Source organism: Mustela putorius, unplaced genomic scaffold (genome assembly GCF_011764305.1).
Source record: "Mustela putorius furo isolate JIRA1106 unplaced genomic scaffold, ASM1176430v1.1 tig00000759_pilon_pilon_pilon, whole genome shotgun sequence".
In the NCBI taxonomy this organism is placed as follows: Eukaryota; Metazoa; Chordata; class Mammalia; order Carnivora; family Mustelidae; genus Mustela; species Mustela putorius.
In genome coordinates this window covers 9,962,736-9,975,671 of record NW_025421467.1, presented here as the reverse complement: position 1 = coordinate 9,975,671, position 12,936 = coordinate 9,962,736, and the positions used below count along the sequence as shown (strand labels likewise).

At 33.8% G+C, this 12,936-nt stretch overlaps 1 protein-coding gene across 2 annotated transcripts in view; it reads left to right on the top strand.

Moving 5' to 3' along the window:
* The window catches only part of ASCC3 (activating signal cointegrator 1 complex subunit 3), a 336,070-nt gene that overhangs the window by 52,031 nt on the left and 271,103 nt on the right, over positions 1–12,936 (top strand). For both annotated transcript variants that reach the window (XM_045084262.1, XM_004767092.3), the window contains exons 5-7: positions 9,592–9,712; positions 11,138–11,342; positions 12,269–12,410. In XM_045084262.1, coding sequence (XP_044940197.1) covers positions 9,592–9,712; positions 11,138–11,342; positions 12,269–12,410 — 468 coding nt within the window. The remainder of the gene's footprint in view (positions 1–9,591; positions 9,713–11,137; positions 11,343–12,268; positions 12,411–12,936) is intronic.

Below are 12,936 nucleotides of genomic sequence, written 5' to 3'. Positions count from 1 at the left end.
TGAATTACCTTAGCTAGCAGAGGCCTGAATTACCATATAAAATAGTTTGCTGCTGGCAGATCTATGCTAGATGTTCATCAGCCAGGAAAAAAAATTATCAATAGCAGCAGTATTTATTGAGCACTTAGTGCCAGACACTGTGCTAGTTTCTTTTAACAGATAAGAAAGCTGAGGCTAAGGGAGTTTATGAAAGTTGCCCATTGTCCTATAGCTACAAATTGGCAGACTGATAATTAAAGTTAGTTCTTTCTGACTCTAAGCCCATGCTCTCAACCGTCCTCTTATTCTGTCTTCCCATGGCAGTAATTATTGCTTTTATGAGAGCTTTGTTTAGCTGTCCTCTAAGGTACCTTCCAAATTGAGGGTAGATGACTACATTGTAGTTTTTTGAAAAAGTTTATGTGAAAGGTGACAATGAGGAAGAGTTATCCGATTCGAGTATATAGCTGCTTGAAATGCAGACATACTGGTGGATGACAGGAAGACTAAGGAAACTATGATCTAACCAATGATTAGTTGAAACATTGTTTCAAACTTAGAGTTGCTACTTACAGAGCACCAGGTTATGTTGTATTTAATTTCACCATTGAACAGAGAATAATTTAACAGCAGAAATTAGAATATGTGTATGGCGCCTGGGTGGCTCAGTTGGTTAAGCATCTGCCTTCAGCTCAGGTCATGATCTCCAGGTCCTGGGATGGAGCCCCATGTTGGGCTCCCAGCTCAACAGGGAGTCTGCTTCTGCTTCTCTCTCTGCCTCTCCCCCTGCTTGTGCTCTGTCTTCCTCTCTCTCAAATGAATAAATAAAATCTTTAAAAAAAATAATTTATGTAAGCACATATTACTATCATAAGCGTACTTTGCTGAAAAAAATGCTAGAAGTAAACACGTACTTTTGTTACTATTTTTTGTGTTCATTTTATTTCCTAATGGTAGTGGATTATTAGATACTTTTGTAGTGTTTTCTTTTAATTTCTGTTGTGATTGTTTTTAAGTGATAAATGCATGAGTGTTGTATATAATTAGCAAAGATTCACTAAATATTTCTTCTGATAGAAGACATTTGAATATATGCTTTATATGTAAAGTACTTAATACCTTACCTGGGATATGATTAGTATACAGGTGTTAGGTATTGTTATCATTATTATTGTATTACTAATTATTTTGTGTACTTTACTCCCTTGTTTGATTATGATTGTCTATTTTAATACTAAACACCTAAAGTTAATTGCTTATTATGTGCAAGGCCTTGTGTCAAATACATTTACATATATTATTTTGTTCCCATCACAGCCCTTTGAATCCTTGCACTATTATTCCTGCTATACTAATGAGAAAATGGGAGGCTTGGAAGGATGTCAAAGGCCCTCAAGCTCCTAAGCATTTGGCTTTTAAAGATTTGAGCCCTGGCTAACTTTCTCCTCTGCTAAACTGCTATGTTATACTAGCATTCATAAATTTGGTAAACTCTTGAATTAAGTTGAATGACAAGGGATAATATGAAGAAATGATAGGTTTGCTGACTTACAATGAACTTAGACAAAAATTTTTTTTGAAAATATGAGTGGCGATGGTATCCGTGGATTGTATATATTTTGTATTTTTTAAATTCTGTAAAACACCTGCAATTTTCAGAAACACCATTCATTTAATAACATTTTCAGAAAAAGTATCATATTAAATATAGATAGTAGTTATAAGACATGGCTAGATTAGAAAACTGTTGCATTGAGATAAACTTCGTAACAGAATATTTGAAAAAATTGGTCTCCCAAACTTTTTTGATCATACTTTCTAATAACCACTTCAATAATGCATTGCTGATGGAAATGTAGTTATTTAATTTTAAATTATAAACATATACTGTTAATGCCTTATGTTCATCATAAAACATACATAGCAATGGAAAATTAAAAAGGAGGATGCTGTTTTAAAAACAGTACTTAACTTTATTAATGGTACTAAAATTCTTTCTAGTCAGAGCAACATGATTGAGTATGTGTCCATATTTTTAATCATAGTTTAGCATTTGTGATGTTTTGGGATTCTGGTTCTTTGTTCATGTCAATTTAGTACTTCATCTTTGAACAATGGAGAATCATTGGAGAGTTTTGTTGGCAAGTAGTGGAGGGGAGATGGCTTGTATTTACCAGACCTACATTTCATATGATTTATTGTTGTTGCTATGTGGAGAATGGATTAGAGTGTTTTGGATAGATGTGCAGAAACCTTTTAGGAAGTCATTTGAGTGATACAGGCGGTAAATATTTGGGAACTTAAAATAGACAAGCAGAAAGACTTGACATCTGTTTAGTAGTTGAGATCAGAGATCAAGGGCCATATGCTCTACCAAATGAGCCCAACTGGGAGCCCCACTAAGTGAGATACTACTATTAATACACTAAAATTTTTCTAGCCTTCATTGCATTTTTATTAATATTGACCTTGCAAGTAAACAACCCCCATCCTTTCAGGAATTTTCTTAGGAATTTATTTGTGGGTCCAAGTTTCCCCATTTTGTGGAAATTTGCATAAGGTTTTTTTTTTTTTTTAACCTACTTGTGGGGTTTTATATTTGTCTCTATTACTTCTCCTTAGGATTGGCCAGATATATCAGACTATTTAGAAAATTTAAAATCTTGATTTTACCATGCAACTAATTAATACTTTAACAAATTTGAGTTAATATGTCTTCTAGTTTATATATCATTGATAAAATTTTGAAAAGAACAGAGCCATGGGCACTCCTTGAAGAACAGCCTTAGTAGCTTAACTCAGTATTGAGATTAATCCCGTAATGTACCTAACCATATTGTCATCCAAAAGGATACCTTGCTCGCATGAAGATATTGTGCCTATGGTGCTTCACTACATCATTTTTCAGAATGCCCGGTGACTATCTGATACGTAGATGGGTTGGTCTCTCTTCTGAAAGAGATGTTTTGTAACTCCTGATAGACTTAGTTTTGACTTTTGATGAACTCTTTAATATTGACTAGTTGGAAACAGAATGGAACAAGGGGTGCCTGGGTGGCTCAGTGAGGTAAGCATCTGCCTTTGGCTCAGTTCATGATTGCAGGGTCCTGGGAGCCCCATGTCCCATGTCTGGCTCCCTGCTCAACAGCGAGCTGCTTGTCCATCTCCCTCCTCCTCTCTCTCTCTCTCCCCCTCTCTCCTGCTCATGCTCTGTCTCAAATAAATAAATAAAATCTTAAAAAAAATAAAAACAGAACTGACAAACCTTTTATAAATGTTGAAACTTTACTTGCTTTAAAGCCTGAGTTAGTGATTAAATACTTTAATTGTTCATTTTTTGACTAACCTGAGAAACAGAGTTTGAATAGGACATTAACATGACCAAAGTTGTGTTTTACTTGGAAATAATGTGTTTTTTTTTTTCTCTAAATCTTTGAGTTAACTGATAATCCATGATATCTGCCATATTTATTCTGTGGTTTCATAAACACTCAGCATATCTCTGCATACACCAGTTTGAGAACAGATTTATAGTTCTAATTTAGGTTCATTTTCTCTCTCTCTCTCACCATTTTCATAGGATTTATAGCATAATTTTCCATGGTATATTATTCAGAGGTTTACTGTATTTTGCTTTTGTGATAATGTGATATTTGTGACTCACTTGATACTGTGTTGGGAATACAGCATCCATTATAGCATTGTTCCAATTGGAATAAAAATGATATAATTAAGAATATGGGATAAAGTCGGGATTACCTTTCCTGAGAGATTCACAAACTACATTTGTCTGTTAGAAGTGTTATAAGAAACAAGGACAGAATGCTGTTTTAAAGTTAGTCTGTACATGTTTTGAAATTTTTTTTTTACATCTTAGGAATATAGACTATTGGTTCATTATTTTGAGACTTTACACTCATTATTTCAATTTAATGAACTATTTCAATTTAATAATTTAATTTAATGATAAAGGATTTATAATAACTAAGAATTCTAAGAACCTTTGTCTTTTGACAGTACCTTAATAATAATATATTGATCATAATAATGGCTTTAACAACCTTTATCAGGGAAAGGATGTTACCTGTCTATTCCTCATGTGTCTGCTTTAAATCTCATATCTTTAATTTATAGCCAGGATAGCGAAATTTATCTTTTTCTCTCTCTTCCTCCCCCTGCCGTTTTTCTTTCTTTCTTTCTTAACTTTGTAGTTGATGTCTGTTTCTCTACCCACAGCTAACTTTTCCCTCTTTGTTTTTCAACTTGATAGCTTCTGGAACTTGTGACAGTGCATAGAGCAGTGATCCAGACAGCTGTATCTTTACAAATAGTCACACTCATTGCCAAATTAGTTTGTAGTGCAAATCTTGAATGAGAACTGCACCTGCTCTCAATGTGGATGAAAATGGCAAATGTTAGGGAAAGCGTGATTTGGGGATTACTTTAAAACTGATGACAGCTGATCTCAGAATTCTTCTGGGGATTCTTCATCTCAGAAGTCATAGAAGTCCTACTATTCAGAGCAAAACAGCCTTCTTGTCTCTTTTCCTAGGTCTTAGGTGAGTTATTTTTAAGAAATAATGGGCTAAAAAAAGAAAGGAGGAAAGAGAAAGAAATGGCTCTTTGAGCTGCAATCTTTCTCCTGAGGTGTTACATTAAAAGTTCTATTCCAGATATACTGATGTTTTCCCTAAAGTTACGTTGGACTAAAACTTTGTGAATCTCTAATTTACCATGTGTGAACACTGTATTTAGATTAAGTAAACTTGAGGAAGTGAAGAATATGTATAAGGATAACTCTACCATCATAAATTATTTTCTTATAAAAGAAATGGTCTCAATTTAAGAATTAACACATTCTTTGAGAGTAGATAGAATGTGAAAGACTTTTCATGCTGTATGTAGAGAACATTTCTTGCTGCAATTTGTTTGTATTATGGGGATATCATTTTTTTTTTAATTTGCTGGCTTTAAAATACCACGCTTAACCTTAAGCACAGGGCTTATTACATTGAACTAATAGCAATTCAAAACATTTACTTAAAATTTTTAGAGAGAAACTTGTATCCAGTCTGTATCTTTCAACCATAAGTAATTTTTTTGTTACTTTTGGTGTTTTCGTTTAAGCCATTTTGGTAAACCGAAAGCTTCATTGATACATAAATCACAGTTCATCCCTTTCAAGTGTATAAATCACTGGTTTTTAGTATATCCGTAGATACGTGTAATCATCACCACAGTTGTTTTAGAGCATTTCCTTTACCTCAAAAAGAAATCCTAAACGTTTAACTTCTCTCCTTCTATTCCCTCCTTCTTGACTCCCTTCCCAGGCCTAAACAACTACAGATCCACTGTCTTTAGAGTTTCTCTATTCCTGGACACTTCTTATAAATGGAATCTTATTATATGTGGTCTTTTGTGACTTCTTTCACTCATCAAAATGTGTTTAAGGTTTATATACTGCTACATTCCTTTTTATTCCTTTTATGGCTTAGTAATATCTGTTGTATGTACATACCATATTTTGTTTATCCATCCTTTAATTGATGGAAATTTGGGTGGTTTCTACCTCCTGGCTATGTGAATATCCATATTTATTATATATAAGTCTTTGGACACATGGCTATAAATTCTTTTGGGTATATTCCTAGGAATGGAATTGCTGGGGTCACATTATAATTCTGTGTTTAACTCACTGAGGAAACAGAAAACTGTTTTCCACAGTGGCTGCACAATTTTGTATTTCCACAAATAATGTGTAAGAGTTCCAGGTTTCTCCACATTCTTGCCAAGATTGTTATTTTCCATTTTTTTTTAAATGGCTTTTCCAGTGGTTCTTACGGTTTTGATTTGTGTTTCCCTGATAAATAATAATGTTGAGTATCTTTTCACCCACTTATTGGCCATTTGTATATTTTCCTAGGGTAAATTCAGATATTCCAATCAGTTTTTAATTGATATATTTTAATTGGTGATAAGAGTTCTTTCTGTATTCTGGGTGTAGACAGTGATTGTACCAGTTTCTTGCCAGATATGTTATTTTCAAATATTTTCTCCCATTCTGCATTTTCCCCCTATGTTCTTGATATTGTCCCTTGAGGCAGTTTTTTATTTTGCTAAAATCCAAATTATCTATATTTTCTTCTGTTGCTCATCTTTTTGGTGACTTATTTAAGAATCCTTTGCTAAATCTGAGGCCATGAAGATCTTTTCTGTTTTCTTCTAAGAATTTTATAATATTTAGCTCTTACATTTAGATCACTGATCCGTTTTGCATTAATTTTTGTATGTGGTATAAGTGTCTAACTTCACATTATTGCATATGACTAGCTAGTTGTCCCAGCATCATTTATTGAAAAGTCTGATCTTTTCTTACTGAATGGTTTTGTCATGCTTTTAGAAAACTTATTAGTTTGAATAGTATTTGAGTGGAGTCTTTAGTATTTTCAATATAGACGATCTCTTATGAGAAATAGTTTTTTATTTTTTCCTTTTTGATCTGTCTTTTATTACTTTTTCTTGCCTAATTGCCCTCCAATGCAATATTCAGTAGAAGTTACAAATACAGCCTTTCTTGTTCTGTTTCTGTTCTTACTATTTCACCATTAAGTATGATGTTAACTAAAGATTTTTCATAGATGCCTTTACCAGGTGGTAGAAATACCTGTCTAATCCTAGTTTTTTGAGTGCTTCTATCATGAAAGGCTGTTGGGTTTTGTCAAATGCTTTTTCTGTTGTGCTGATCATGTGGTTTTTGTTTTTTATTTGTTGGTCTAATACATCAATTGATTTTCTTATGTTGAACCAACCTTTTATTCCTGACATAAATCTCACTTTGTCATGTATGTAATTCCTTTTATATATTGCTGGACATGGTTTACTAATACTTTGTTGAGGATTTTTATGTCTCTCTTCCTAAGAGATTGGTCTCTAGTTTTGATGTGTGTATCTGGTTTCAGGGTCAACGTAGACCTGGGAAATGTTCTCTCTTTTGTTTTCTGGATAAGTTTGTGAGGGATTGTCATCAAATCTTTTGAATGAACTTACCACTGTAGTCCTTTGGCCCTTCACTTTTCTTTGTGGATAGTTTTGATTACTGGTTTAGTATTTCACTTGTTATAGGTCTGTTCAGATTGTCTGCTATTTGGTAGTTGGTGTCTTTCTAGGAATTTATTTTTATCTAGTTTACCAGTGCGTGGGTTTATTATTGTTATTTATTTATTCATTTAGTGATTAGCTGGATTATTTTAGTACGTACAATTCCTCTCACCCTTACCCCACAGTATTTAGATTCTAATATATTCTTCAAGGAGGCACACTTTTGGGTATATCCACAAGTCACTCTGGAATCAAAGTAGTTTTGGCAGGAGCCTCTGCTTTTCTTACCCTGAGGACACTCAACTGTTAAATTTACCAGTTACCAGATAATTGCTCTGTTGTTTGTAGAAATGTCCTGGGGCATAAATTGCTCCATAAACTAATCCAGCAAATTTGGGACCCCTTTAAAGAGTAATTCCAGAGATGCTGAGCTGTTGTTAGTATTTATTCTCACCCAAAAGGACTCCTCCCACTTGTCGCTCTTTAATTCTCTTTTGTAACCCAGTGTTGAATTTGTGAATCTCTAGTTATAGTTGACCACAGTCTGTGCTGTTTTTGAGATGGCCCTAAGGCTTCAACTTCCTGCCACGTTGCAAATGAGGACACACCTTTGGAAGAAATTGGGACCCTTTTTTTTTAATTGCCTAAAATCTTTGATGCAAACTCTGAAGCTAGGAGTGGGGACAATGGAAAGCTTATCTCTTGAGTGACACCCCAGCTTTAGGAGCTAAGTACTTGATGGAAGGAGGGTAGTCAGTAACCTAAGTTCTTGGCTTGCCTCTGATATGGAATTAGTGCCTTATGAGCCAGGGTGAGAGTGATTGGTTTCTGTGATGTTTAGCCCAAAAGTCAAAGTGTTCCAGGACTGGGGACTGTGGCCTTGTATGTAGATAATGTCTGCAAAATGAGCAGCAAAAATAAAATATTTATTAAATATTAAACATTTCATATATACTTATCATAAATTCCTACTTTATGATTTGTGTGGAGTCTCTGAGAACAGTTAGAATTTGACTAATGTAAAATCTTCACATGTAAAATTATATAAAACGTTTCTGGACAGGAAGAAAATATATTATCTAACCACATCTGAAGAAGTCTAAAAGCTTTCTGGAGCAGTTATTTCATACAATCATGTGATTAAAAGTCTTTCTAAATCACTAGTTCTCTGATTCTGAAATTAGCTTAATCTCTGACAATTACTCTGCATAAGATACACATGGAAACTTTTATAAAAAGTTAAAGTGATGTGCCCAAATTTCGACACCCCCCCAAAGACGACCACCAGAGTCCAGAGTCAAAGCTAAACAGCAAGGGTTGTTTATTATGAGTTCGAACCCGGACCTCCGCGCACTCGTTGCTGGTAACGCTAAGAGGTCCCGAGCTCAGGATCACAACACTTTTTATACACTATTTTTGGGGAGGCAGGGACTTAGCATACATGACAATATCTTGTAACAAATCGCTGCATACCGCGGGAAAATCAAAAAGGAACTCTATAATAGAGTTCTACAGAGCGGGAAAAGGCTGGGAATGGATTATTGGTTAGGGCAAAGGGCTCTTCAAACAAAGGGTCATTCTTCAAACTGCTGAGTTGGCGCCGCTAGAGTATGTGTCACCTCAGGATTAACGGGGGTCTTCCTGTCAAGCCACGGGGCACCAGATGGTTGTTATCTTTTGGCCCAGAGCCGGATGGGGGTCCGGGAGCAGTCATTCTGTTACGTCCAATTCCAGGTTGGGGTTTCTCTGGCGTCAGATGGCTGTTATCTCTTGGCCCAGAGCCGGGGGAGGGGTCCGGGGGCAGCCATTCTTTCAGGTTCAATTCTGGGAGGGGGATGTATGGTTACAGAGTGTCTATAGAAAGTCTGCTGGTATTTTTCCATCTCCTCATGGGTTAGCAAGTGAAGGTACAGAAGCAGAAATAGCGGTAATGGTTATAATTTTAGGCATCTCAAAAGCACTTATGTAACTGCGTTTTAGATTTCAGATTTATTAAGCATTAAAAATTATTAATTAAGCATTAAAATATAAATTTAATAAAAATAAAATTAATTATTAAGCATTAAAAATTTGCAAGTCATGAATCATTAAAACATTTTAATGGTTCTTTAACTCTGTAATGATAGCTGTTATTTATAGTAAGTTGTAAGAAAAATGGTACTCTGGACTCTATTTGTGAAAACCAGAACAATATAGTAAAAAGCAAATTAATTTTGGAATTTCCTTAGGTTATACCAAGAAAAGCTAAGTGTAAGAATTTGTTATTCTGTGATTTAGTTTTATATATAAAACAATTATTTTGAAAAGTTTAATCATGCGCTTTAGCAATTGCAAATTGATTTTATAAAACTGAAAAATACATAACAATATGAAGAGTTATTTTTCTTTCCTGAGTTACTGTTTTTTAAAAAATACTTTTTGGGTACTTCTTTCTCTGTTATTTGGGCACAAGTTTTAATAATTTGAAAATGGTGAGTTTGAGGTAATAGTTATTTTGATTCTTTTTCTTTTAAGCTGTTTGAACTGCTGGGACCTGATGGACTTGAACTTATTGAGAAACTCCTTCAGAACAGAATTACAATTGTGGATAGATTTCTTAATTCTTCAAATGATCATAAGTTGCAGGCTCTTCAAGGTAAGAAAGTATTCAGTGGTAATTCTAATTTAATGGAAACATTTCACTGGTTAGCAAATCTTTTAAAAATAATTACGCTTTTAATATTATTTGGTCTATTATATGATTTAGTGATACCGCTTTTTAAGATAGATTTTAAATCTGGCAGATTATGCAACAAATATTAATGCCTTAAATAGGGCCTATTACAGTGGAGATTCTCTTTATGTTTAGGTATGGCATTTTTTCTTGCTGAAGATTTGAGCAGACAATTTTTTTTAAAAGCAAATACATACAGTATTTACTCTGCGCTAAGTAGTGTTTTAATTTCTTCCTAACTTTTTTACCTTGAAAACTTTCAAACCTGTAGTAAATGTGTAAAATTAATATAGTGAATACTTGTATACCCTTCGTCTGGATTTGCTAGTCATTAACATTTTGCTTTCTTTCTCTCTCTTTCTCTTTCTTTCATTATTATTCTCTTTACATATGCACTCACACACATATACATAAACAAATACCTACTGTTAAAGTTTTTACTGAACAGTAGCCTGACTGAGGCTTAGATGAATTAGAAAACTAACTTTCCCATCTTGATTCTTCACATAATTCTTTCCTTGTTCTGTGTTGCATCTTAGAGTTTGATAAGATAACTTGCACTGTGCTCCATCAGAGTATGGACCAAATCTCAGTCGGTCTCATTGTCTTCCTAGCTTAGTTAGCAACAGTGCCTGGAACTAGTAGGTCTTCAATACAATAAATATGTATTGGTTTGGACTACTTTGAGCAACACTTTGAGCAGTTCCTTTAGTGCTGCATTGAGCCAAGATATACTACTTGGAAAGATTTAATTAAGCATAGAAGGTAGTCTGTTGGAAGAAAAAATTTCCTTAATATTGAGTTGACCAAACCACATGTTTAAAGTGGAACTTGTGAACATTTAGCTTTCATTGACCTGATTCTTAGTGGTTCTGGCCATCTTCCCATTTTTTTAAAACTCGGTTTCCATGAAAAGGTGGATCATGCTCTTTATTTGCCTTGGTCATCTTATAAATATATCCTGAGCTAATGTTAATATGTTTTATTATTATGTTAACAGTAAGTGCTAATTAGTATTGATAATTATTTATTGAAATTTTGTAAACAAATAATTTCAGAATTATAAAACTTAATTTTTAAGTTCCTGATGTTGTATCTAAGAATTTGTAACACTAAACTATGTAATCTGTATAAGAAAATATCTGGTGACTTTTCTTAAGCCACTGTATTTAATGTCGCTTAGATTTTATATTTTTAAAAACCTCTCCTTAAAACATACAATTGAATATGGCAGTTTAAAAAAAATGAATTAAAGCATTGTGCAGTCTTACATTTTGGCAAAGGGAAAAATGGTTTTCATAAAGGTTCAATTTATAAAACATGGTATTTCTTAAATGTGCTTTGTAGACAATTGCAAAAAAATTTTAGGAGAAAATGCTAAACCTAATTATGGATGTCAAGTTACTATTCAGTCTGAACAAGAAAAACAATTAATGAAACAGTATCGCCGTGAAGAAAAAAGAATTGCCAGACGAGAAAGAAAGGCTGGGGAAGATGGAGAAGTTGCTGAAGGACTTTTGTGCTTTGATCCTAAGGAATTGCGGATACAAAGGTAATAAAAACCAGAAGCTGAAAAATGCTTCTGTTGTAATTGCTACCATTAGGTATCATCATTTTTTAGTTTAAACATTTTAGATGATTCTTACTTCTAGTGTTGTTTTCTTACAAGAACAGAATTTTGATATATGAAAACCTAATTTTCTGGGATAAAAAAGCTGTGATCTTAATTAGAATATTCTTGGTTGCATCTATGTAGGTGAGAGGTTTGGATTACAGAGGTAAGCTATTTTTAGGTGCTGTGCACACACCACTAGTAAAATTTGTGAAGCCTACAAAGATTTATCTTGAGACTTTTGGGTTGTTTTTTTTTTTTCTCCTAGCTTAATAAAAATACTTTTCCTCATGTTATTTAGAATTAGGAAAGAGGAAAAAGAAATGAAGGCATTATGGTACTTATTCTTTTAAATATTGAATCATTTTTTTTTTTTAAGATTTTATTTATTTATTTGACAGAGAGAGAGATCACAAAGAGGCAGAGAGGCAGTGAGAGAGAGAGGAGGAAGCGGGCTCCCTGCTGAGCAGAGAGCCGGATGCGGGCCTCAATCCCAGGACCCTGGGACTATGACCTGAGCCAAAGGCAGAGGCTTTAACCCACTGAGCCACCCAGGTGCCCTTGAATCCTATTTTTAAGGAATTTATACCTTGTTACACATCCTTGGATTATGGCAAACAGAATTATAAATAAGGGACATTAAATTAAATTTATCAGATGATATTATCTAAAAAAGTACCTAAAAAAATATGTTAACTCCTATGTAGTTAACACGGAAAATTTCAGGATTGCTAATATCTTTCTTTGTATAATTTAGTTTCTTCTACTTCATAATGGAAGGCTACCTGAAATAGTTATCATCGTGAGTATTTTAACATATGCAAGATAAAAATTTCAGATTTACCCTATTATTTTTGTATTTACAGAGAGCAAGCACTTCTGAATGCTAGAAGTGTTCCAATTCTGAGCAGGCAAAGAGACACGGATGTTGAAAAAATACGTTATCCCCATGTTTATGATTCCCAGGCTGAAGCCATGAGAACATCAGCATTCATTGCTGGTGCAAAGGTATGTTATTGGTATATGACCACTTTGAGATAATATGTCTATTCTGAGGAAATAATACATAGATTTTCCCTATTTCTTTTGTGACGTTTGTACTTGTTGATATACTATGCTAACTTTTAAAATAGTGGGGAAAGTGAGATAATACAGTGTATGTAAAGTTCTTGACACATAGTAGGTATTCAAAACATATTTGTTCTTTTCCCTTCAGTTATTTATGGAACTTGTATTTTTGAGTTTTAGTGGTTGCATTACTTTTTGGTCTTTACACTATACATTGCACATTTTTCCTAGCCACACATCTGTCTTCAAGAGACCATCTAATAAATATATACTTAAAATTCTTCAGCATAATAGGTGATTTATATGAGAGATCTGATATATGAATAATTTGTGTCAATGTGGGTTTTTTTGTTTTTGTTTTGTTTAGACTTGTTTTTCTTTAAATTTGTTGTATTTATTTACCAGTGCTACATCTAAAGCCAGTAGTGTTCTCTCTCTCTCTGTAATTAAAGAATCTTTATCAGAA